Genomic DNA, 27743 nt, shown 5'->3' on the forward strand with positions numbered 1-27743 from the left:
TTATTCCCCTCCATCGGGAACCTTGGGCATCTAGCCCAAGGTTCCTGAACTCCATAGAGCACAGTTGGATGAAACCTGATATCCAAGAATTCCATTGCAATACAAGTGGAGAGAGGACAGGAATTAAGGGAGAAAGTGGTAGGGAGTTTTTTTTTTTGTGATGGAATATGATATAACCTTCTTTCCTCAACAAATATATAGGTAACATCTTCAGTATTACATAAATGTATCATATGTATCATAACTGTCCCAATCACCCTTAATTCGCCCTACATGACAACAAAAGAACTTGAACTAGACAACTGAAATGCAGTCAGGATATGCATTTAATGCCCTTGCTGGGCAAGGTATACTTTGTTGCTCAAAATGTTAAAATATTTTTTATTAAAATTGAAGCCAAGAGCAAACCTAAACCTAAAACCATCTTCCAAAAGAAGTTATTATATCAGTATGTATAATATGACTCTAGTAGGCATAGCAGAGAGAAATGTGATATTTCATCACAAAAAAGATCAACGCAATGCTTCCGTCTTTGCTAACTGTGTTTGTTTTTCCTCAATGCCTCTCAACATCTCTACATTTATGGGATCGGCAGACTACCAGCCTCTTTGAGGTGCAAGAAGGAATAAACTAAATGTGCAATGAATACAATATGGATAAAAACAAAAATATACCTAAAAGTAGCACAACTTGAGTATCCAAATGTAACTGTGTGAAAATAATGATTTTCTCCCAAATGTACTTAATAGTAAAAGCGAAAAGGATCATAACTAAACTGAAAAAACAGACAAACTTAGTGGAGGTCTTTTGCACAAACCTTAGTGCTGAAGTCTATTTTGGCAGATTATTCTTTTTCTGATTTATTGTTATGTGATCCATTGATTCAAATGTTATGATCAATTGCTGTCACTTAGCTTCTACATTCACAAATTGGTATCTATTCCTCAACAGTAAATTTCCTTAATTTTATTTAATGCACCCATTCATTTTTTTTATATAATTCCTCATCATAATATTTCATACTGTAACCACATAACCTTCTGTACATAATATCATGTATACATATACATATTTAGGAATATATTCAATGTACTGTGCGAAACATTTGATGTTAATGCACACAAAAATAACTATAATAAAATGATTTTTCTCGTGATGCCAGGACAGTACAGGTGTTTCAATTAGATGCAACAAAAAAAAAAACAGGGACTGTGAAAAGAACCAAGCCAAGCCAAGAGTTTGCTGGCACTCACTACAAAGGAACTCCCACAACCATACGCTGTATGTGACCAGGAAAAGGCCCCAACAACCACCACTGAAAACAGAACAGCTTTACCAAGTTCAACCCAACAGAAAACAAATTAAAGGGTTGTTTCGTGAATCTATAGTGTAATAGGTGTTTGGCAGACACTTGCAGAAGCATTTAAGTCACTGCTGGTTACCATTTGGCTCTTTAGGTCGATCTGTTGGCAGTGCCGGTGCCAGTACATAGTGTTCAATGTAGTACTTATGTGCTGTATCAGAAACACAATCACGTTAAAATATAACAATTTATTCGTGGTATGATGGTATCCTGTGGTGGAGTGTCTATGGGCATGCACATTTCTTGAGGGGTTTGGGCACCATGCAAGGGGGCTCAAGACTTTAATGCCCTTTGTCATTTTTGCAGCATTAAATGGTGAAATTACACCTTAAAAGTGCAAATTGAGGTAAGAGGTGCAATGGGGATTACCTCCTATGCATTTGAGTGGTCACTTGTCGAATGTATAGGTGCACTAAAGGAATGGATAATTTGTATCTTATATCTATACCTATCAATGTTCATGAACATGTATTATCTCTGGTACATTTCATTATGAATTTGATTCATACCAATTTGATATTTCTTTAAAAAAAAAAAAATCTGGCTGGATCATATCATGGCAGTGTTCACTGTGTAAGTGCATCTTATTCTGTCAGTCTATACAAACATTTGTGAAACCACCTGTTGAAGCTCTTTTCTGAGATGCTTAGTTTTCAGATCAGCTTGGGTTGATTAGCCTCCAGGTCCAAATTGCGTAGGGGTGCTTGCAACCCATCATACTTTCTTGCAAGTGTAGTTAGAATTATAATTTATTTACAAACTCTGAGGGGAGTTTAAAAGGCACTGAAGACATTTAAAAAAGGCAAAATAAAACTCCAAATGTATTCCAAATAAACCAAATTGGAGCCAAACTTTATTAAATGGCTAAATAAATTGTGACTTGAATACATTATCTATAAAGATGCAAATCATATATAGGAAGAGTTTAGAGAGACAAACCAAGCACCAAGGAAAATAACAATAAGCAAGTAAAGAAACTGACATATAAATGCTATAAGGGCACGGAGTCAAGGCGTACTAAGGGTTCCACTCACTTATGTGACTCTGAGCTGGAACACTGGCAGGTAGCAGTGGTGACAACAGATAGGGCTGGGCACAATAATGTGTTAAACTGAATATCTTTGCATCAAACAGTACATTGGCTAGGCCCATGTGAGAGAGGGGTTGAACACTCAATCATGTTTAGAGTAGTTTGTGTATTTCACTGCATTATACTGTGAGATGTAACAAAATACAATGTGCAACAATAGAATGTAATGTGACAATAACCAAACCAAAAAATTCAGTATACAGCAACAGTTACGAAAGACCCCATTATTGAGAATGACTGCATTCAAAATATATATATATATATATATATATATATATATATATATATATATATATATATATATATATATATATATATATATATATATATATATATATATATACACATATATATATATACATACATATATATATATATATATACATATATATACATATATATATACATACATATACATAATCATACATAATATACACACATATAACACACATACACATAACATAAACACACAACACAACACACACATATACATACATAAATATACATAAAACATACACATATACACATATACATACATATACATATACACATACATACAATATACATAATATACACAACACTATATACATATATACATACACAAATACATACACATACATATATATACACATATATATATATACATACATAACACATACAACACACATATAATATACATACACACATACATACACATACATACATATATATATAAATATACATATACATACACACACATATACAAAAAAACACAACAACAAAAAAAACAAAAAAAACATATAAATATACACATATAATAATAATACACAATACAACAAACATATATATATACAAAACAAAAAAACAAAAAAACAAAAAAAAAAAAAAAAAAAAAAATATAATAAATATATATATATAATAATATAAAACAAAAATATATATATATAAAATAAATATATATATATAATATATATATATACATATAATATATATATATATATATAAAATATATATATATATATATATACATATATATATATATATATATATATATATATATATATATATATAATATATATATATATATATATATATACACACAATATATATAAAAAACAACACTGAATACAAAGGGTGGATGCCAGATGGACATGAAAAAAACAAAAAAAAACAAAAAAAAACAAAAAAAAAAAAAAAAAACAAAAAAAAAAAACAAAACAAAAACAAAAATAAAAAAGGTGAAAATTTATTTTATAACAAAACACCTATCAAAAAAGAAGAAGAAAAAAAGAGGTATGGAAGGAATGAACGCTTGTGCAATGTAAATGAAGAGGGGCTGAAGAAAGTATGTGGTTGTAAAATATTTAGACCCTGGATACATAACTCAAACTATTGACCTAATTTAGGTTTTTAATGTGTTATTGGTAACAGGCAAGATTTTACAGCATTTTCCATTTGATATTTATTTCACAGGGTTTTTGAATTTAATCATGTGAAAGAGCATCAATGGCCTTGCTCTCGCTAACTACAATGTTCACTTACATCTAACAGATTTAGTCTCTTTTCGTAAAAAAAGTAATTTCCTTTCTGAGATGTTTTCCTGGCTTCCACCAGGGTCCCTGTAGGATAATGTAGTCTTGAATATTTCGTCAAGAACAGATAATAGAATAACTGTACAAACAAAAGCAACACTCCACAAACATTTCTCCAAAAGCTGCCTCTGAAAGACATTTTCAAAATGAATAACTTCTTCTTTCATGATGTCAGTGTTCCTCCATGACATCTACTTCCTTCTGCGGTTTTCTCACATACAGCTATCCTGTCAATTTTCATTATCTTAATATAATATCAAGAAAAAGTCACATTGTTCAGTATTGCTCCCTCCTCTACAAATTTTACACCTCCGCTTCTTCAAATGTGAACTTTTACCCCAAATCATTGCCACATGCCCAGGCCAGACCCCCAAATCCCACCACCCCACAACACCAAGAGGAAAAAGGGAAAATAGACTTTCTCTGTTAATTTTCCCTTGTCCCTAGTCATAGAATTCTTTAATTCAGTTCTTTGAGAGGGAATCTTTCCACAAATCCTCGTTATATCTCCAAATACCAATGGCTAGGCTGAGCCTTTAGGAAGAGCAGTCAGACTCAGGTGGCTTTGAAGGGGTTTCATCTGAAGTTGTCTCAATGGAGATCCCAGTGTCTCCATTCTCTGGTCCATTGCTCAGTGACATCTTTTCCAGAGCTAAAGGGTGGACACAGATTCAGATGTATAATAAGTAAAATATGTTGTTCTACATCAAAACATTCCCCATAACACTGCAGAGTAATGTGGTCTCTAGGCTTGTTTAATTCAGCAGCTCAAAGTGGAGAGGAGGCATGGTTCCCTTTTCGGACCACAATGTTCTGGGGACTCCATGAGAGGAACTGCCCACTGGGGAGCTCCCCTGAGAACTACCTCCTGTCTGGGGCTTTTTTCGGTTTGCATTCGCAATAGGAACAATGAAGTGACGTAAGCCGGCCGGTCCATCCGCTTGACTCGCCGCCTCTAAAACACTTTTAAAGTGACCGTTGTCGATCTAAAATGAAGACCGGTGGCAGCAAAGATGTCTCTTAGTAGCGGGGAGTAAGGTGTTCGGCTCTTTTTCTGAACGTATGGTGGAATTTGCAGGCTGTACTAGCCAACTAGCGGACGGCTGGCTAGTTTGCTAACGCTAGCTTGCTAATTCTGTCATGCTTTAATGTTCCACTGGTGTCACTTATCTGGTGATAGCAATGTGCTCTCAAGAGTGTGTGGATGAAGCATTAAGTTGTTCAATTTTAATCTTTTAGTTAGCTAGTGGCTAAAAAAAATTGTGGTTGCCATCTCTGTTTTTTTTTTTCTTGTACTGGGAGTACCTACTCTAAAGTAGGAGCTAAAAAAGTCCCTCAAAACGACAAAACTAAAAACTACTATCATTCATAGTTCTTGCAGTGCAGACAAAATAAAAAGGGTTAGCTGTAGTATTGTTGTACAAGATTCCTCTTTTTCATTCCTTCTACCTGGTTGTCATTATTCATAACAAGAGATCGATAATTTATTAATTGCTCATAATAATGCATTACTTTGTGAGCCCTTTCCAACACTAGAGAGCATAGAAAACATACCTGCTTTCAATCACTGAATTCTTTTTGTAGCACTAATGTTCTTATTTTAGAATTTAATCATTTGTTTTGTATGTAAAATCTTGATCTTCAAAGTAGTAACTATAGCTGTGGTGTAAATATTCAAATATGTTCCTTTGAAATGTGAAGTAGAACGTATCATAAAATGCTACAAAGGGTCCATTTTTGGAGAATGTATAACTACTAGTCTAACATTATCTATATTCTCTGCCTATTCTGTAGATGCCTGAATGCATTCATTCACTGTAATTTTTGTCCTTTTGTTGGGGGTAGTAGTACTAAAGTCTAGTGAAATTCACACTGATATGGCCCCCAGAGATTCTACGATAAACACACTGATTCAAAAACTATCGACCTAATAACTCCGTACTATTAAATAAAACAAATATTCTATACATTGAAAATGAAAACAATGTATTTCATACAATCAAAACGTTTCGAAAGTGAGCATTCAAAACCAGTTTTGAAAACTTACCCTGCAGTGATGCCGAGCTGTTGCTGGGTGCCGCTGTGCTGCTGTCCTCCAGTTCATCTAGGTAGAGTCGATAGCGATGGCCACTGTCGTCTTCATACTCCACATTCTCATCATCGCTGTCCACCTCTGGAGCCACATACACCACCTCAAACTCTATCTGTCCTCGCTGACACAGACACCATGAGTGAGCACTTTAAGGGAATGGGTGTGGTGTAGTGTGCGCATGTGTGTGAATGCCTGTGTTACCTGCTGGGACAGAATGGTGACAGCCTCCTTGTGTTTGGCATCTCGCAAATTGATGCTGTTGACAGCAAGGATGGCATCCCCGACATGCAGACCTCCACATCTGTCTGCAGGCTGACTTGGATGGATCTCTGAAATTAGAATGGGAACACCGTGCTCCTTCCCACCCTGGTGAGAAAACATACAAGTTAATTATTTGGGCAGGTACTCTTTTAGATTATTTTTTGGTGATGTCAGGAATGTTTTATGTTTGAAGGGGCAACAGCAGGGCGCAACCCCCCTGCAGCTGCCGCTACCGGCTACCTCTAACCTTACTAATGACCTGTAACATCACCTAGTGTAATCTCATCATGCAGCTAAATAGTGGCTTGAAATATGACACGATTACAACGTCTATAAAGTCTTGCTGATTCATATCATTTAATGTTATTTATCGGTCAATACCACATAATCAATAATAATTATAATCATTATAATCATCTTTGAATCTGATAATGCTCCAAATCTCTTTATTAATATTAGTTTGTCCACTGCTGGTGCAGAGGTGTATAATTCAGGGGAACTTCGGTACCAGTAAAATTAACTACTGTATTGTTTCCCACTGTGTGGTTGCCATGGTCACATGAAATAATTGAACAATAATCAAACTCAGACAGAAGCGGCAAATAGGTGTGCAGATTCACAAGAGTAGCAGTCTGTACATTGCAGACAAGGGCAGCAGTGGATGCAAGACCAAGCTGTCTGAAAGCAACTTTAATGCTTTGTCCTGTAGAAAGCACTGTATGTTCACAGTCATTCCCTGTATTGTCAATAAGAATCAATTCTCTTAATTTCCAGTACCAGGTTGCATAAACCACCTGATGTTTCATACTTAAGTTTGTTCCCAAAATATTTTCCTAGGCTCAGAGGTTAATTTAGGAGCATTGCATGGGTCCCTTAAAATTTTCTGAAGAAAATGTTTACTGAGGACCTTCTACGGATTTCCTCAGAGATCATAAGTGTTTGCTCTTAGCCACTGAAGTATTCCCTTATGGTGATTTCATGCAACTAATTTTTTTCTACGACATCCTCACGCCAAAAACACACTGGCCGCGCAAGCGCAGCAAAATGAAGACATTTTCATTTATGGTGATTTTGGCTGTCTTGACTTCTGTGTCTAGAGCAAGACAGTGGTCAGGCACAGAGAGAAAGAGAGTAGGACAGGCACAACCTTGAGCAACCTTAGCCTAAGTGGTATCATGCATACAGACCCTTAGTTAGCTGCTTTCAGGAGTTCAGGATTTTCAAGCATATAATGTTAGAAAAGCCAGTAAAGTTTAGCTGGTACTGTGCATGAAAGCTTGCACAGACATGATCTGCATGATCTGAATGGAATAGTAATTAGAATAGTTGGAAGGACACCTTCTTGCGATCTATTCATGAAAAATGAAGATCAGGATAAGCCAGAGGCTTATCTTATTGTATACGTTTATTCCCTGCTAAGTAAGCAGGTTTGCATTCAAACTTATGGAATTGTTGGCTGACTTTAAAGAGATCTTGGCTGCAATCTCAACAGGCTGCCATAGCCACTTTCAGGAAGAAAAGAAAAACAGCTTTGACTTCTTACTGTAATGGAGATTCCAAGACCCTCATGATCATCTTTGACTAGCACCACTTTTCTGATAGGGCCAACTCCCTGGGTTTTCTTCAAGATGTCTGGGTCCTGTAATTACATTAACACATTCAACTTTGGAAGCACAAATAAAAGTATCAACACTTCTAACTGCTTTGTAGTTGTACACTCACATGTCCAACAGGAGAGGGCAGAGGTTTCTTAGGATCATTACGACCCCTACATGCTCGGATGACAGTCTTATGGCGGTGAAGGTGAATCTCTGCCTCCAGTTGGTTCCACAGCTTGTCATGTGCAGGTCCTTTCATGTCACGGCCCAGTAACTGGATCTGCTGCACCCTGGAAGACAAATCAAAGGTTTATGCTGTCGTCAACAACAACAACCACTTAGTCCCCTCCACCTACCATGGTGTTTGAAATGTATTACCACACCTTCTTTTTTTTAACTAATCGCATTTCTGAGGGGCTAAATGTTTGTGAAAATGCACATGCATCAGAACCAGCAACATTGGTTTTTTTTTTATTTTAGTTGTGCCTGTCTTGGGTTAACAAAATAGCTTCATTGCGCCCCCTACGAAATTCCAAAGAAGTAGCCCCTGCAGTGGTACAGAAAATCTCTGGAACAAGCTAGAAAAAGTAACTTTTCTGATGACCCACGGATCCAGCTCTTGACACTACGAGACGTTTTTTTAGTGCGTTATGCATCCACTGTGTGGTGTATTGAGAGGGGACCCCTATTATATGTTACAAAGCCAAACAGCATGCTGGGTACAACTCGCTCATCCATCACTTACTACAATACATTAAAGAACAGATGAAGAAATAGAGACCGGATATGTTACGGCACGGTGGCTCAGTGGTTAGCACTGCTGCCTCACAGCAAGTAGGCACTGCAAAGTTCGATCTCCGGTTCGGACGAGGCCTTTCTGTGTGGTTGCATGTTCTACCAGAGTGCTCCGGTTTCCTCCCACTATAAAGACATGCATGCTAGGTAACTAGGACTACAGTTGAAAATTAGCTGGCTGGCTAACACTGGCACATTTACAGAAATACTGATTAATGTGCATTGTCCTCATAATAAAATAAATCTTAACTTCTTAAATCTTACATTGTAGCAAACTGAAACATTTCAAGCATCAGTGATGTAACTTTCGGAACAGACGCTTTTGTTCCCAGAAAATAGTCTGGTCCCAAATAGCTAACTCTTAGTAAATGACGTGTAAACTCTAGCATTTCAGTGGGGACCCAACAATGTCATGGCATGTGTATTGCTCAGGGAATTGTCGAGTGTGAAGTTGTTTGGATGAGCGGTTCTCGAGATAGCTGCAAGCAGCAATACCAGAGGCCCAATCGGCCCATTTCAAAGCACTGCACTAAACTTTAGGTAATTGGTAGAAATATATTATTCATTGACTTAATTACACTACAGTCCAAAGCACATGTAGCAACTCCTATAAAAGCTTACACATTTTAACCAGGTATCAAGGTTTGTTTGTGTGTTGGAGGGATACATAGAGAGAGATCATTTTATATTATTTGCAAAATAGGCATTTCAACCTGCAAACAAATCACATCTTTTAAATTGGTCGTACCAGTGTGCATACTGATATTGTGAAGAGAGTATAGTGTACAAGAAATTGTCAAGAATTGGAAGCCCACTATTACTTTAATTTTTCAAAGAAAGTACCTGTGCACTTGTGTACAAACCCCAATTCCAATGAAGTTGGGCCGTTATGTAAAATGTAAATAAAAATACAATGATTTGCAAATCCTTTTCAACCTATATTTAATTGAATACACTACAAAGACAATATATTTAATGTTCAAACTGATAAACTTAAAGCGAGTCGGGTATGGCTGCAGCCTGGAGACCTCCCGTCTCATGCCCTCCCGAGCTTCAACTTTTCAAAATAAAAGCTTGCGTCTGGTACACTATGTTGTCGTACTTTGGTGTTTTTTTAACTAAACACTACGGCAATCATGCTAATCTGCGGAATTACGGACCTCGAAATTAAACCCTCTCGTAATATGGTGTAAACAAACTAAACGCTGATGCAGTTTTAAATGTTTCATGATTTCAGAAATGAAGAGGTTAACCAATATTTCATATTAATCCTAATCCTAATTAATCCTTAGAATTAATAATAATAAAAAAAAAGTAAAGTCATCGCAGGTTTCATCAAATAAACAACAAACGTTAACATCAGGGAGACAACATCGATAACATCCACAAATCTGCCAACTATAGGCTGTGTCTGGCTATCACTAAATTTAAAAGTTTAAACGGCGTTTACTTAATTGAATCATGCTCACTAACTTAACCGTGACTTCATTTAGAAAATAATTCGCGATTTCGTATTCTTAAAAGTCGAAGCTCGGGAGGGCATGAGACGGGAGGTCTCCAGGCCATACACTCTTGAAAAAAGCTGGGAGTGTCGTGATTGGGTAAAAAAGGAGCATCCCCAAAAGGCTCAATCGTTTACAAGCAAGGATGGTACGAGTTTCACCACTTTGTGAACAACTGCGTGAGTTTAAGAAAATCGTTTCTCAACGCAAGGAATTTAGGGATTTCATCATCTATAGTCCATAACATCATCAAAAGATTCAGAGAATCTGGAGAAATCTCTGCATGTAAGCAGCAAGGCCGAAACCCAACATTGAATGCCCGTGACCTTCGATCCTTAAGGCAGCACTGCATTAAAAAACGACATCATTATGTAAAGGATATTACCACGTGGGCTCAGGAACCCTTTGGAAGAGGGTTGTGCCGATGGACGATATCATCGTGGAGAGCCACCATCGTGATGCCATGCCCCCCATCCTGTCAGACACACACTTCTCTTAGTCGCAGGCGCTCGACGGGAAATTGCTAGTTTAAGACCAACGCAGTTGTCAAAGACACTTGCGTCGGGCTTTGCACTGTGCTTTGCACAGGGTGCAAGATAGGGCCCCTTAAGTGAAAGCTACTTTTTTTTTTTCCCTTACGTGCAACCTATTTCTGAAAAAGACCATTGCTCTGAGCAGACTGGATTGGCTGTAGTGATAGTCTCTCCCTCTCTCCCTGTTAGTAGTAGCTCACTCTACCTGGACTAGTAATGTATCAGCATGCGGTAAGGTCATGCTCTGCGCCTAGGCTTGGATACAGCGGTCTTGAGCGAGAGAGAAAAGGCGTTAACGTGGAACAATATCACACTTTCCTTTCTCCCCTCATTGGACTAAGTTTGTGAACACTACTGTGTGCGTGCATCAGTAAGTAAGTCTGATGTCCTGTGGGTACGGGGGTTAGTCACTACATCTAACTGCAAGTTAAAACTCAGCGAAAGCCATTTACTCAGCGAAAGCCATATATCAACAACACCCAGAAACTCAGCCGGCTTCTCTGGGCCCGAGCTCATCTGAGATGGACTGACGCAAAGTGGGAAAGTGTGCTGTGGTCTGAAGAGTCCACATTTCAAATTGTTTTTGTAAATCATGGATGTCATGTCCTCAGGGCCAAAGAAGAAAAGGACCATCCACATTGTTATCAGCACAAAAGCCAACATCTGTGATGGTATGGGGGTGTGTTAGTGCTCATGGCATGGGTAACTTGCACATCTGTGAAGGCACAATTAATGCTAAAAAGGTACATAAAGGATTTGGAGCAGCATATGCTGCCATCCAAGCAGGGACGTCCCTGCTTTTTTCAGCAAGACAATGCCAAGCCACATTCTGCACGTGTTACAACAGCGTGGCTTCTTAATAAAAGTGTGCGGGCACTAGACTGGCCTGCCTGCGGTCCAGACCTGTCTCCCATTGAAAATGTGTGGCCTGTATGAACCGCAAAATACGACAATGGAGACCCCGGAATGTTGAGCAACTGAAGTCGTACATTAAGCAAGAATGAAAAATAATTCCACCTACAAAGCTTCAACAATTAGTGTCTTCAGTTCACAAACGGTGGTAAACATGCCCATCTAATTCAAAATGAAAATTTGCAACAACAAAAAACAACAACTTTAAACATTAAATATCTTGTCTTTGTAGTGAATTCAATTGAATATAGGTTGATTTGCAAATCATTGTATTGTTTTTATTTACGTTTTACACAACCTCCCAATGTCATTGGAATTGGGGTTTATACATGATCCCCCTTATTATATAACTTGTAAATAATATAATCAGCTGTAACATTCTAACGTAGTATCTTCTTAGCAAACCCTCAACTTTTACATATGGTTTGTGAGCTCCAACTTCTTACCTGCCAGCCAGTTCCTTGTCCAAGTATTTGGCAGCCAGTCTGGCTCCATACACTTCGGCCTGCAGTACTGCCATGTGTCTGCGAAGAGCCTCATTTTCTTTCTTAAATAGTCTCCCTTCTGTTTCCAGCCTTGCCTCTGCTAATTTCTCCTTCTTGCTGACCTCAAGCTCCTGTTCCTAGAACAAGCACATCGTCACTCACACACACACACACACACACACACACACACACACACACACACACACACACACACACACACACACACACACACACACACACACACACACACACACACACACACACACACACACACACACACACACACACACAGGCACTATAAGCAAGAAGAGCGGATGAGGGAAAATCCTGTTAATCTATGGCAGCCTAATACAGTACTATTTTTTTCCAGAGGTGGTTGTAACACTAGTTCTAGCAGAATAAGTGATGATCAAATAAGAATTATGATTGAATTTTCCTGTGATTTCAAGATCCAGTTATTTATTTTTATATATATATATATATATATATATATATATATATATATATATATATATATATATATATATATATATATATATATATATATATTCTGACGGTATGATAACCTTCAGCAAAAAAAAAAAAAAAAAAAAAAAAAGCGGTCTCACGGTATTGCAATTACAGCTTAAATGTATTATTTTTAAAATGTCTGAGTAAAAAAAAAAAAAAAACATTGAACATAATGTCTTTAATTTTTAAACACACTGCACACTGGCAGGGAGTGGGATTTCTAAAGTGCACTTTCTGTCCTTAAAGACTAAGTGTAAGTCCTAAAACAGCTCATACCTTAGTACGACGGAAAATGTAAGTGGTTTTGAAACTGTGACTTTTTCAAACACCTTGAAACCAGTAACTGACTCATACCTAGTTCAGATTCCATTTATCTGCCTTTACAATTTCAATTAAAGTTAAAAGGTAATATATTAAAAATATGTGCCTTCTTTAGTTCGGTCGCATTGAAACCTGAAGTGTTTACCCGCTTGGACTGCATAGCAATGTTTAGGTAGAGTAGAGAGAAGTCTTAGCCAGCGGAGCAGATATAGTGTCATCACTCCCAAAGCAATTTCTGGAAAATGATTTGAATGAAATGAGCTAGTTTGACAATGGAGATGCGTTAGGCGGCTACGTTGACCATAGTCAGAAAAATGCACTAGCCAGAACACAGGACTTTCTTCCTGCATTTACTTTCTAGCTCCAGCCCCAGACACATCTGACCAAAAAGCAGAGCAAATGTTTTTGTGTAGTTTATGGTCATGAATTTTTGTTGGCTTGAGAAAGTTTTCTCCGTTTGAGGAAAAAAAAAAAATGAACCAAGTTTACAACCTCATCAACTAATTCGGACCAGAGCCAACAAACAATAGGTGTGAAAACGCACTTAAAGCAGAATTAACATATCTTTTTTTTACCCAAGGGTGAGTGCGACTAGCAATAAACACTACAATTACATATTATTGCCATAAAGTTCTTATGTGTTGGCATGCCATACACATCCAGCAGAAACATTTACAATCATGTAGCAAATAAATGTCGTAAGTTCAATATTCAGTCTTTTAAGCTCAGTTTTAATTCCTGTGAAAAAAGTTTAGTTACAATTTTTTTGTAATTTGGTGATGAGCTGGTAGTATACAATGAGTGCCTTCTGTGTCTGTAAATGTTGCAGATGAGAGCTGTGAGAGTGAACCAAAACAGTAAAGTTGTGGGCTATAAAATAAAAACAATGAGCTAAAAGTAGCTAAAATGCTTTGTAGAGCTGAGGGAAGCTACAGCGTTTGTGATAATAGTCTGATGGTTTGTTACACATAGTCAATTGATCTATTGTTATTACATAACATATTGAGTAGTTATCTGGCCTCAATGTAAATCCAGCCTACTGCATCCCTGAACAGGATAGTTCAGCAAATTGATGGGTGTCTTTAGATATTATTTTCAAAAACTGTTTTGTAACTCTCAAAAACAGCAAAGTCTGAAGTTACTGAAAGAAACCAGATCATAATTTGTTTTTATTTTCATTTCAGAAAAATACATTATTTTATTAATAATCTGTGAGACAGGTAACTAAAAACCTCAGCACAAAACAGAAGCTTAATCAAACACAGTTAGATGTAATAAAAGAAATACATGTCATGTAATATGGTGTATTGACAGTTAAAGAGTAAATTTGAGTGAATTACAAAGGGCAGTAAGGTGCTGTTTTACATGTGTCTACAGTGCCTTGCGAAAGTATTCGGCCCCCTTGAACTTTTCGACCTTTTGCTACATTTCAGGCCTCAAACATAAAGATATAAAACTGTAATTTTTTGTGAAGAATCAACAACAAGTGGGACACAATCATGAAGTGGAACGAAATTTATTGGATATTTCAAACCTTTTAAACAAATAAAAAACTGAAATATTGGGCGTGCAAAATTATTCAGCCCCCTTAAGTTAATACTTTGTAGCGCCACCTTTTGCTGCGATTACAGCTGTAAGTCGCTTGGGGTATGTCTCTATCAGTTTTGCACATCGAGAGACTGACATTTTTGCCCATTCCTCCTTGCAAAACAGCTCGAGCTCAGTGAGGTTGGATGGAGAGCGTTTGTGAACAGCAGTTTTCAGTTCTTTCCACAGATTCTCGATTGGATTCAGGTCTGGACTTTGACTTGGCCATTCTAACACCTGGATATGTTTATTTGTGAACCATTCCATTGTAGATTTTGCTTTATGTTTTGGATCATTGTCTTGTTGGAAGACAAATCTCCGTCCCAGTCTCAGGTCTTTTGCAGACTCCATCAGGTTTTCTTCCAGAATGGTCCTGTATTTGGCTCCATCCATCTTCCCATCAATTTTAACCATCTTCCCTGTCCCTGCTGAAGAAAAGCAGGCCCAAACCATGATGCTGCCACCACCATGTTTGACAGTGGGGATGGTGTGTTCAGGGTGAGGAGCTGTGTTGCTTTTACGCCAAACATAACGTTTTGCATTGTTGCCAAAAAGTTCGATTTTGGTTTCATCTGACCAGAGCACCTTCTTCCACATGTTTGGTGTGTCTCCCAGGTGGCTTTTGGCAAACTTTAAACAACACTTTTTATGGATATCTTTAAGAAATGGCTTTCTTCTTGCCACTCTTCCATAAAGGCCAGATTTGTGCAGTATACGACTGATTGTTGTCCTATGGACAGAGTCTCCCACCTCAGCTGTAGATCTCTGCAGTTCATCCAGAGTGATCATGGGCCTCTTGACTGCATCTCTGATCAGTCTTCTCATTGTATGAGCTGAAAGTTTAGAGGGACGGCCGGGTCTTCGTAGATTTGTAGTGGTTTGATACTCCTTCCATTTCAATATTATCGCTTGCACAGTGCTCCTTGGGATGTTTAAAGCTTGGGAAATCTTTTTGTATCCAAATCCGGCTTTAAACTTCTCCACAACAGTATCTCGGACCAGCCTGGTGTGTTCCTTGTTCTTCATGATGCTCTCTGCGCTTTACACGGACCTCTGAGACTATCACAGAGCAGGTGCATTTATACGGAGACTTGATTACACACAGCTGGATTCTATTTATCATCATTAGTCATTTAGGTCAACATTGGATCATTCAGAGATCCTCACTGAACTTCTGGAGAGAGTTTGCTGCACTGAAAGTAAAGGGGCTGAATAATTTTGCACGCCCACTTTTTCAGTTTTTTATTTGTTAAAAAAGTTTGAAATAGCCAATGAATTTCGTTCCACTTCATAATTGGGACCCACTTGTTGTTGATTCTTCACAAAAAATTACAGTTTTATATCTTTATGTTTGAGGCCTGAAATGTGGCAAAAGGTCGAAACGTTCAAGGGGGCCGAATACTTTCGCAAGGCACTGTATGTAGTACATGAAGCATGATAACGTAAAGAGAGTAAGCAGTCTGAATTATTATGTTTGTTTACTCTAAATAAGTACTTAGTACTAGGATCATCGAGTATCCTCATAATGCAAGTACTACTGAATTTAGCTTAAGGGATATTTAATAAGCCAAACTACTATAGGTGCCACGATTCGATTTGACTTTCAATTCAAACATTTTCTTTCAGCAGTGACGGCAATGCCACAATTATTACCACGAGATGGCAAAGTGTACTTTACAATAAGTTTTTATTTTTTTTTAATTAACAAAGTGCAATTGAAAGTTTACCGAGATGTACATGAACGCACCATGAAGCCCACATGCTTTACTTTCAGTTTGTTGCTCACTGTGAAGGCAAAGCATTGGCACACCAGTGACTTGGGGATTTTCCAGTTCTGTTGTTTCTTTGCTATATCTGGAGCAGAGGTGTCAAAAGTATTCACATTCATTACTCAAGTAGAAGTATAGATACTATGGTTTGAAAAGACTTCTGTAGAAGTTGAAGTATCAACTCAAGCTTTTTACTCAAGTAAAAGTACTGGTTTCAAAACTACTTAAAGTATAAACGTAAAAGTAATGTAAGGGGGAAAAATGCCATTAAGGACAAAAGCTTAGCCTGCCCCACAGGGGCCTATAGTGCACTACCCCACCTCCACAAAAAATGTTTTTCTAAAGGCCATAATGACTATAATGTTATACCTGCAAACTCAGAAGGGCTGAAAAAGGTGACACATCTCTTCTCTCTATTATATACACATATATATTTAAAAAAGCAGCACCTTGTTCAATTGTATTTGTGTATGTAGGTTCAAAAATATAAAAATGAAAAGTTGATCTAATAATAAAAAAATTTAAAAAAAAGAGCACAAAAGGGCAACATTACAGAACAGCTTGTGTATTGCTAAGCCCACAGGGTCTAAATTAAATGATTTATTAAAAATGTAATAACAATAACTTATTTCACCGGTAAATTCCTGTTAAACTACAAAAACAACCACTGAGTCTGTGTTTTTCAGACAATGGCAGCTACAGTCTGGTGTTACAATCCTCTACGGTAAAATACAGACACACTTTTACACGGTTTAGCTGTCAGCATTTTAACCGTGTTTACTCCAGCTAGTAGCTAACGGTAAGCTAACGTTACCTGCTGTCGAGTGTAGAGTTGACTAGCGTCCCGTGTGCGATATTAAAAATCCCACTATGGCCACGGCAAGACCCGCCCTTCAATAGCATTTATTGGCCAGGTAACGTAACCCCATTTGTTCAGGTCCTATCCCCTGACCAATCGGCTATCCTAACCTTAACCACTCTAGGTGAAATGCCTAACCCCAAACAATCAAGCTCCATCGTATGGCGGGTCTTGATTCGTAATTTTGCGTCCCGTGCTGCGATGTTTCAGTTCCCTCTAACTTCCGTTTTTGGAGCATCAGAGAGAAGCGCAGTCATTTAAGTGGCACATAAATAAGGCACCGAAATCCGCATTGCTATTCGGTCCGGTAGATAACGGTCGTTAAGGCACCGGTGCCGTATTACCACCGGGTCTGTGCAGGTGCGATGGATCGCGTACAAACCAAAGGGTGTCGGAATGGTATATGTTTATACTTCTAATCCAATCACAATCAAATTCGCACTATCCGGATAGCGCGATTTATCTGGATAGTTCTTATTTTTTTGGGGGTGTTTCTTTGAACAATGACAAGCCGGAATGAAAACAAGCCAAACTGAAATAGGAGTAACGGTAGATAATTGTTCTTTATATTATGGTACTTCGAGAGCATTATTCTAACCTTTTTCGCTCTCCCCTTACAGAACCTTCCTGCAAGGGGAGAGTGCCTGCTGGGGCCTTTCTGTGTGGGGTTTGCATGTTCTCCCTGTGCCTGCGTGGATTTTCCCCAGGTACCCTGGCTTCCTCCCACAGCCCAAAGACATGCAGGCTAGGTTAAGATGTGACTTGCATTTAGATGTGAATGTTGAGGTTTGCATTTTGTACAAAAAAAGATTTGTGTGTATTTTTCTTTTACCTTTATTGAATGGTGATTGTAATTGTGTATGACTGATCCTACCTTTGTTTTTCATGGACCCTGAACACCTGGCTGTGTTAATAAGTAAGAAGACAGGTATAATTCATGTCCCAGTCCTTTCTACTCCTGTCTTTAAGTATCAGTGAATCACTAGTTGCAACAAGTGTAGCTTCACAATCTATATTCAATCCAAACAACTCATTTTAAAAACCTGATATCCTGCAAAATACACCCATACACAAACTTACCATCTCTTCCAAAGTTGATGCAGGCTTTGGGAGAAAGGAAGCAGAGTAAGAACAGAAATAAGTCATAGATTAGAGAAATTCTAATTTTAGGGAACAGAGATTGTGAGTTAACCATTTAATAGTGGCAGATATATTGTAAAGAATCATGCACATCAGTTGAAAAAAAGTCATTGAAAGGAGTTGAAGAAACAGGAAAGGAGTAGAGAGCCCCAAAGCAACAGCAGTCTAAACTGGCCCCTTTAAGTCGCCTACACATGATAAGCACATGCACTGCGCTCAAAGTTGAAAATCAAATTTCAAATTTGACCTAGTTGCTGCTGACCTTTCGAAAGCGCAACCTATGAGATGACAGCATGTCGTTACCTAGCAACGGGAAATTGTCACTGGGGCAGATCTACAGGGGGACAAGACGGGGGCAGCTGACCCCCCACTGTAGGGCCTTGCCCCCACCCCAGCTGCCCCCCTAACTTTGGTTGGACAAAAAAACAGTACTTACAAAAACAAAGTGCCACTATGTCCACAAGCTTCTTAAAACAATTCATATTAATTAAAAGGTGCTCTAAGCGATGCTGGGTGATGTCACTTCTTGTTGACATTCAAAGTATTGTCAAACAAAACGGAGGCTAGCTCGCCCCTCCCTCGTCCTCATCTCATCCCCTCCCTTCTGCGCACTAACCCCCTAACCCCAAATCCTTCTTGTCGGTTATTGGCTGGAACACCGTTTGTTATGTTTCGTGGCGCAGATTGGCGCAGTTTGTTTTTGTTGCCATTTGTGGAGCCTGGGCTGTCTACAGAGACCGCGTTTTTTTACAGTGTGTTCAGGGGACAGGCAGCTGGCGGATAGTGAGGAGACGTTTGCTGTATGTGACAAAAAAATGTTGTAGCCTAAAAAAATGTGTGACATCGCTTAGTAATAATAATTGCAGATGTAATCTTAGCCCCCTGCCCCTCAAATACTTAGCCACGTGCAAAATCACTGGTCGCTGATTGCGATAAAATTCAGGTCAATAGTCTTCTTTACTGCTCATGCAATTAACAGTATGTTCCATATGAGAAATTGTTAGGACACTACATATTTTGAACCTGAATTGTTACCACAGAAACCTTTTCAATTTTGGTTTTGAATCAATGTATCATTTCTCAAGACAATTTCATGGAAACCCTGTCACATGAATATATGTGAACGGAAAATTGTGAAGCCTATTGAATGTGTGACCCCGTTATGAAAAATAAAATATAAAAAATTCAGGTTGAGGATAAACTTTGGACATATTTACCCGATAACAACTGCCAGTCTGCCTTTTCGGCTTGGATGCCAGACATGCCCATTGTGAGTGTTTAAGTTGCTAGTGTTGTTTCGAAGTTTTTTGCCCTAGAAAATAGTGTTTCCCTCCTGTTAAAAAAATGCATAGCGTCCCCTTAATAGTTATGGTCAGGGATAAGGTTTGGTTCAGGTTTAGGTAGGGGGAAACACATATCGCCGGGGGAACAGTCTTCGATGGCGAAAGTGATGGTGGACATGAACTTGCATTATTTGCTCAAGCTGAAGACACTGTTGATGAAAAAAGGGTCAAAACTAAACTCAACTAGAACAGCATTACATAATATGATAACAAAGAAGGCAGAAATTAATATTCTTTTCACTAAAAAATAATTTTTTTGAATTCGCAAACAAACCAAATCGCCTTTTAGCACGGCTAGCAAAGAATGCCCTTGTAAAAAAATAACCTTCTGCTGGTGTAGCCCATCCACATCAAGGTTGTGCGTGTTGTGGCTCCACAAATGCTTTGCTGCATACCTCGGTTGTAACAAGTGGTTATTTGAGTCAAAGTTGATCTTCTATCAGCTGGAATCAGTCGGCCCATTCTCCTCTGACCTCTAGCATCAACAAGGCATTTTCACCCGCCAGGACCTCAGCATACTGGATGTTTTTCCTTTTTCAGACCAATCTTTGTAAACCCTAGAAATGGTTGCGCGTGAAAATCCCAGTAACTGAGCAGATTGTGAAATACTCAGACCAGCCCGTCTGGCACCAACAACCATGCCACGCTCAAAGTTGCTTAGATCACCTTTCTTTCCCATTCTGACATTCAGTTTGGAGTTCAGGAGATTGTCTAGACCTGGACCACAGCCCTAAATGCATGTGCGTGCGTGCGAGATATATATATATATATATATATATATATATATATATATATATATATATATATATATATATATATATATATATACACACACACACACAGGTCAGACACTTCAAACAACTCGCTGGAAACCCTATATGATTCGCATACGTTATAGATTTTTTTCTTAACAATAAGCAGCAAGAACATTTTATATCCAAGTTCTATTTTGAGAAGTTAAGCTTGAACCTAGGTAAACTTGCATGCTTAAGAACATTATGGTGTACTTTGCTCAACGGTGTCTGAAATGGGACCAATAGCTATGGGGTTGACTCATATATCGTATTTATTGCTGGCAACACGTGTGACTTATGCTAGCGGGGGTTGTTGAACGTCAAAAAGTACGGGCTTATCTATATAGCTACCGACCATTACCTTGAAACCATTCAGCAAATAGACGGTACTGTAGGGTGATTTAACGTCACCGCTCATTTTACACACAGTTTAACAAAAAAACAACGCTGAGTGAATATTACTAGCTACGTATTTCATGTTGGTTTTTTGCGGTATGCACCCCCACTAACCTGGAAAACGGTTTTAAAACAGTAATGTTAATACAGCGTGTCGGAAGAATACAGCGTCTCCTGCAGCGGGGAGTCAAAGGCAGAGGGACTGTCACCGCAGCGTTCACTAACGTTAGCTTATCTCATCTGGGGTCTGATAAACGGTAAATTCATCAAATTCAGTGTCCACAATGCTATTTTCCAATAAACTGTAGCGGTCATATTTCATGGGACCTGCGTGAGTGCGGATTTCATGTCGCGGCTTTCGCCGCTATTTGTCACTTTGCTTAAGATTCAGTGACAAGTAGTACTCGCCCTGTTTATTTGGTTGCCATGACTGAGTGATGATGTCCTGTCACTGTTCCAGTTGCTCACCTAAGGGGAGAGAGAGTGGATGACAGTTCCCTTGAGTTCAGTAGAGTTCTGCAGAGTCGTGTAATTACGACTTTATGACTTTTCATAAAGAGCTGAAGGAACGGCGGAGCGTGCTGTACATAGCGGAAACCTGTTGTGCGTCTGCCCTATTTCTGATACCGTGACGGCTGAAATTTTACCGTGGCGGACTGCCGCGGTAAGATCAACATAGAGGAAACACTGATGTATATTTCCAAAGTCACGTGTGACCTCGGGATAATAAGTTATTAGGTATAAAGTTTCGGTTCAGAATCTTAAAGCTAACACTAGCTCAAGTTGGCTGGCTGACTAAACAGGGATGACTAGAAAGAGTCTCTGTTGCTTTTCTTTTTAACTTTGAGAGCGAATTGCCCCACAATATGAATACAGTTTGATTATAACTTTTATTTTGTGATAATGTTATTGTATAATGGCAGTATTACACTAGAGCAACCATCGTCAACTGGTGGGCCACGGGCCACATCCGGCCCGCCAAAGCTTTTAGTCTGGCCCGCAGAATAATCATGAATTCACAAAATTAAAAGGGGAAAAAATACGTTATGTTATTTATCATTTCAAGCATTTAGAGCAAAAACCCAGCCCCCTGTATTTGCATCTCTATTAACATGCTGGGATTCTGTACAGCGATGCCCGAGCTCCACACACACACACACACAACTGAGCCGAGATGTGTGCGCGTTAAAACACGAAGCACCTGACTGGGAACGATACAGAGAGGATTACCAACGGCCGCTGGGGCAGATGAACTCACGCTAGTCTCTTTTCTATAAATAGGCTACAATTAAACCTTCGTGAGTAAAAAGTCAATACTTATCAATGCACTCACCTGTGTAGACCGGCATAAACATGTAGAAAGCGATATTTCAATCTGCTGTCTGCTCAGTCCACTGCGCTGTTTTACGCAAACACAGCTCTACTCTGCAAATAGCTAATTTTTTACAAACAAGCTAAAAGAAAAGCTGTCGGTTTGTAGTCTAACTGTTAATCTTAGTTTGCTGGGAATCTTGAAATTTGGACAAAGTCTTGTAAACTTAACTGCTGGCTGAACAAACTAAACTCTCCGCTGGAGCAGTAAATCTATGGGAGGTATTGTAAGACCAAAACAGATGCATGTGGCTACTTAATAAGCACGTGAATGACGTGATCGTTATGTTCGCGTTCTTCATTCTTGATGATGCTGGTTGTATTATTTTGCAACAGCATCTTTCATTGCAAATGAGGCATAGATGACGAGTGCATAGCCTGCTTATCAGTCCGTTCATCATTAAAGCTGGGCTTTTTCACGTCAACTTTTCGCTTCGGTCTCTTTGACAGTGACATGTTTACCTGACAACAGCCGTTTCTTTCGGCAAGCATTTTCCACCAATCAGGACGCTGCATACTACAACAATGTTTCTATAATCACAGACTTTAACCATCACTCCTCAGTGAACTGCCTCCTAGTCGGAGATCTTTTTCTACTTAAAGAGCCAGTTATCATTATGGAGTTTCCATGTTTTTTAGGAGTTTGCTCACACTAATACATGTATTAAAAAAAAGAAGAGCATTAATTCAGTAAGAAAGTGACAATTTCGAACAAGAATAGGCGTATTAGGTATAAATTCATTTTATTTTCTTAATTTGAAAGTCCGGCCCCCAGAGTGTCTGCTTAGAAAAATTCTGGCCCTTGGAAAAATGTAGTTGATGACCCCTGCACTAGAGGGTGTGATTTAACGTCATGTTATTGGCACTATTTGTTTAATATTGCTTTAGTTTAGCATTGATCTAATTGATTCTTTAGTTGACCACAAAACCAACAACCAACTTGATCAACCGAAAACAGGATTGACAACTCCCCCAGTTTATTTTCTCTCTCCACCCCTGCCTATGTGTGCACGTCCAAAGAAAAAAAAAAAAACAGACACAGCGTAGCTTACCGACTGGTAGACGCAGGGTAATATTAGTTGCTGGTAGCCTGCTAATGGTGCATTTAATTGCGACAAAAAACCAACTTGTACTTAAAATCAAATATCAAATTGAATCGTGACACCCCTAGGTTACACGCATTAGCTGCAACATCCTCGGATTGACTCTAACTGCCAACCTCTGTTTTATGTCATACCATCCTCTCCCTCCTTTTCTCTTTGTATCTATACTGTCTCTATTGAATATTGCCCTATTGCAAAACTTTGAATTTATTCAGTTTAAGGGGTTGTGGACAGCATCTCTTTCTCCTACTTACCAGTCTGTCTTTGATGGATTCAGAGTCCTCAGCCTGACCTTGCTTAGAATGTAGCTGCAACTGGAGAGCATGAAGCTGCAGGAGCTGGTCATGGACCTCCCTTTCTATTACTTTTCGCTCCGCCTTAGCCTCAGTCAGCTCAGATCGGAGGTCCACCAGCTGAGCCTGGAGTGGAGAGGTAAATAGATGGAGGCAAAGAAGAGTGTGATAGAAAGGGGGGAGGATATCAGAGTCAGATATGTCGTGTCATAGTGAAAACTGCACTGGCTTTAGATAAATACAGAACAGTCCCTGCAGGACTCGCGAAAAAATTCAGGTCGATAACGAGGATAAGCTTTGGAAATATTTACTTGATGACACTACTGCCAGAGTCTGGCTTTTCGGCTTCACGGTCAACTGTCACATACAACTTCTCACCAGCATACCAATTATTGACATTTAATATATTTGTTGATTCTGATATGCTGCTTTATACTACTCAAAAGCTTGTCACTACTGGCAGATATCACTGTCCATCAACATACCAGTTGTGTGCCAATTCTTAGTGGTATGCCACTTTATGTTATATCTTTCCTGAATCCTCAAAGACTGTGATTGGAGGGTTTTAAAATATATTTTTGGTGACTTTTTTCATCCAGATGTTAAGAAAAGTTTTTGAGGATTCTAGGAAAACTTCCAGAACAACAGTAAAGGATGTTAAACAATCTTCTGCATTTTTCAAATATTGGGTATGTTTTTTTGGAAACTCTGTGACTCAAATTGAATGGTTCTACACCAGAGGCTCAAATGGGGACTAGCAGAGACACCCATGGATGTAGAATGAGACCTGGATACTGCGTTTCAAGCAGAACACCGTTGAGTTGCTCAGTGGCGCATTATACCAAAAAACATTTAACTTCCCCATATAAAATTACCCGGATCATTCCGGCTGCTTTCGCACTTTGGGGCCCATGAAGCAATGGGGATTAAATGATTCAACTGTGAGGCTCTTCTAGATTTCTCAGCCAGCTGCTCGACACTACTTTCAATTAGAGCCCGACTGATAAAAGATATCGGCCGATATACATTTAAAAAAAAAAAAAAAAACAGAAACGCGTAAAGAAAACCAACAGATTTCCCTAACATTAGTTATTTGTAGTTATTCATGAGTCCTCACTAAAATAATATGATAATGAAGTTTAAAAATAAACTTGGCAGTTTTATTGTCACAACAGAACAGAGGAACATCAAAATATCTTAAAGTTCTGATAAATAAAATGTATAAAAATACAAACTTAAGCTATGAGGGTTAAACACGAGTGTTGCCAACAGGGACAAACTATGCAACGACAACACTCGGTGGTTGAAGGGTGTGTCGTCCGGTTTTATTTTTTAAATATTCATTTATCGTTCATTATAAATGCCGATGCCGACAGTTTGGAAAATGCATAATATCGGCTGATAATATCGGCCCGCCGATATATCGGTCAGGCTCTACTTTCAATTAATCTTCTCTACCCCTGCATCACTTATACAACAAGAAGCTATACTCTTAATGTCTGTGGCTTAATCGGTTGCATGTTTTCATAAAAAAGGAGCTTTACACACAACCTTATCACAGCTGAATATTTCATCAGTGTTAGAGCCTACATTTTGTGTAGTATTGATTTGGATGTTCACTTACATTTAAAAAGGTTGTAAATCTAGTTCTTCAAGTAATTTGTAGTCAACTTTAATCAAATAAAACTATAATAATGTCATTTCCCACATTATAGAGGCTAATGAGAGTGAAATGCATACAAAAACATATTTTAAGTGATATATTACCAAGACATGCATATAAATATATCCAATGTACTCTGTTATCTACATTTGAAGATTGCATACTTACTTGTTAGGGTTCAAAATACAAAGTTTATGACTTGGGACCTGGCTTGAGACTTGTTAGTCTTGATTTAGAACTTGACTCGGACTTGCCTAGCCTAGAAATCTAGACGCACCCTAGCACGCCCCTCGGATTGAGCTCCGTCAATGGTGAGTTCCCAGACCCAACATCTTGATGTGGGTCTGGCATGTCAGGCTAGGACTTGCCTGTCTTGACGTGGGACTTGATTTGGGACTTTAGTGCAAAGACTTACTTATGACTTGCAAAACAGTGACTTGGTTCCACCTCTGTTCTTTAATGTCCGTTCAGGCACTGGCACAGTTTCGAAAGTATTGTTTTAGCACCAGTATCAGAAAAAACGATACCCAACTATCAATGACAGCTGCCTACAGTGTGATAGGAAAAACAAGCACCTCTCAGTAAAACATAAGTGGCATGGCAATTTTATGTGGCACACATCAGGGACATTGCAATAGTCAGCAGTGGCATATGCCAGTAAATAATCGTTGTGTTCCTGAGGGCAGTGGTATGTGACAGTGGAACACCAGTGGCATAACATTTTCATGTACTAGGCTATTTGCCGGTGGAAGAGGGGCGACATAGATTAGATTAGATTCAATTGTATGGTCATTTAGCAGAGTACAGGTACAGAGCCAATGAAATGCAGGATAGGCAAATAATGTTACCAAAAGCAAAGAATAACAGTAACCGTTATAAATCAGTTTTTGGTCTTACAATGAAGACTAAATGATGATTAACCTCACACACCGTTACAACTACCGTTAAGAGTTACTAACCTCTAGTTTATGGTTCAGTTGGAAAACCGTCTGGGTTTTGTGACAGAGCTGAGCAAAACAGGAGCTTAGGCTGGTCATCTTCTGCCGACCCTCGTACGTAATATCGACTTGATCTGGGTCTATTTCTCCGAGCAGCAGATCCACATCCACGAAGGCCTTGTCAAACTCTTTCTCCAGCACTTCTAGCCAGCGAAACATAGACATACCGGGGCCAAGGCCCGAGCTATGACCCGTTGGGGAGGATCCAGCCGAAGCGGACATGGCTAGAGCAATACAGAGCCCTACGTCAACGTTAGCGTACTAGCTTTTATGGTGAGTAATGTTAACGGTAATAGATCCCCTCCCTGTTTGCCACTGCGAAATAACGTTGAAACCCGACGACTAGATTACGTATTGGGTTAGCGGAGATAAGTCTGACAAATTGCGTTTTCCGATTCTCTTGTGAAAAGCACTAACATTACTTGACCAGGAAGTCCAATATTAGACTCACGATCTGTGAGGCCAACGGGCCAATCAGGCATCTATCTTCTTCTTCTGCGTTTTTATTGGCGGTTGGCAACCATCTTTAAGAGGCATTACCGCCACCTACATGTGCCACCAAGATCTTTTGAGAGAACCTACCGGTAAATGCTAGATCAGATATGCTAGACGTGTCGACGTATTAGGTTTACACATTGAGTAGTGGGGATTGAGTATGGTAAGCCAATCAGAGGCATTATAAGGCAAAATTAGGCGGGCCACGACGGCCACGACGAGGCACGTCCTGTGATGTCGACACGTCTAGCGGATCCGATCTAGCATCTACCGAATCAGAGACGGTTTAGAAATTCTGCAACACAGCCAGAAGAAAATGTTCTTAAACAACATAATTGAAATATAACGTTAACCACACTTAATACAGTGCGTCTTAGGCTACTGCTGATTTAACGTTAATCTAACGTTAGCTGACAGACACAGATCATAACAACAAGCTTTTATCATCTTTTGGAGATTAATGTGCTGGCTATAATTGTGTGAATGTGAATTGTGTCAATTTTATTTTACATTTAAGCCAATGGAGCAATCTTCAAATCCTCTTCAGGCTTCTTACTTTTTGAAAAGGCTACTCCTCAAACTCCTCAAACTCAAACTTTAAACTGTTCACAAAACCTTTAGCTATTACATGTATTCAGCTTCATTATATCTTTAAATGTACTTTTTTATATAGCGCTTTTCTAGTCTTAACGACTACTCAAAGCGCTTTAACATAGTACAGGAACCATTCACTATTCACACACATTCATACACTGGTGGCCGAGGCTGCCGTACAAGGTGCCACCTGCTCATCAGATAAACACTCACACACATTTACACTCCGATGGCGCAGCATCGGGGGCAACTCGGGGTTTAGTGTCTTGCCCAAGGACACTTCGGCATGGAACTGCAGGGCCAGG

The 27743-nt window shown here is 38.9% G+C and overlaps 1 protein-coding gene across 3 annotated transcripts; it reads right to left on the reverse strand.

Annotated features, from left to right (window-relative positions):
• Positions 1-3824: 3824 nt before the first annotated feature.
• Positions 3825-26828, reverse strand: gopc (golgi-associated PDZ and coiled-coil motif containing). Of its 3 annotated transcripts, XM_039781981.1 has the most exons (9): positions 26311-26827; positions 23650-23814; positions 18329-18352; positions 12164-12339; positions 8100-8265; positions 7921-8016; positions 6318-6482; positions 6072-6237; positions 3825-4676 (listed from the first exon to the last, which is right to left on the reverse strand). In XM_039781981.1, exons 1-9 carry the CDS (start codon positions 26569-26571, stop codon positions 4561-4563), a joined length of 1335 nt encoding a protein of 444 aa, XP_039637915.1. In that variant the 5' UTR covers positions 26572-26827; the 3' UTR covers positions 3825-4560. The 3 variants fall into 3 exon arrangements, with proteins under 3 accessions (XP_039637915.1, XP_039637917.1, XP_039637916.1); XM_039781983.1 differs by lacking the exon at positions 18329-18352 and having other exon boundaries at positions 12164-12333; positions 26311-26828; XM_039781982.1 differs by lacking the exon at positions 18329-18352.
• Positions 26829-27743: the final 915 nt, after the last annotated feature.

Source organism: Perca fluviatilis, chromosome 18 (assembly GCF_010015445.1).
Source record: "Perca fluviatilis chromosome 18, GENO_Pfluv_1.0, whole genome shotgun sequence".
Classification (NCBI taxonomy): domain Eukaryota; kingdom Metazoa; phylum Chordata; class Actinopteri; order Perciformes; family Percidae; genus Perca; species Perca fluviatilis.

What these genes read in the sequence shown, in the direction of transcription:
- gopc (XM_039781981.1), bottom strand. Translation starts at nt 26,571, where the DNA reads ATGTCCGCTTCGGCTGGATCCTCCCCAACGGGTCATAGCTCGGGCCTT. An exon ending in AACTGAACCATAAACTAGAG is followed by an intron (nt 23,815 to 26,310) that starts GTTAGTAACTCT and finishes TCTCCACTCCAG; the next exon opens with GCTCAGCTGGTGGACCTCCG. An exon ending in CATCAACTTTGGAAGAGATG is followed by an intron (nt 12,340 to 18,328) that starts GTAAGTTTGTGT and finishes TGCTTGTTCTAG; the next exon opens with GAACAGGAGCTTGAGGTCAG.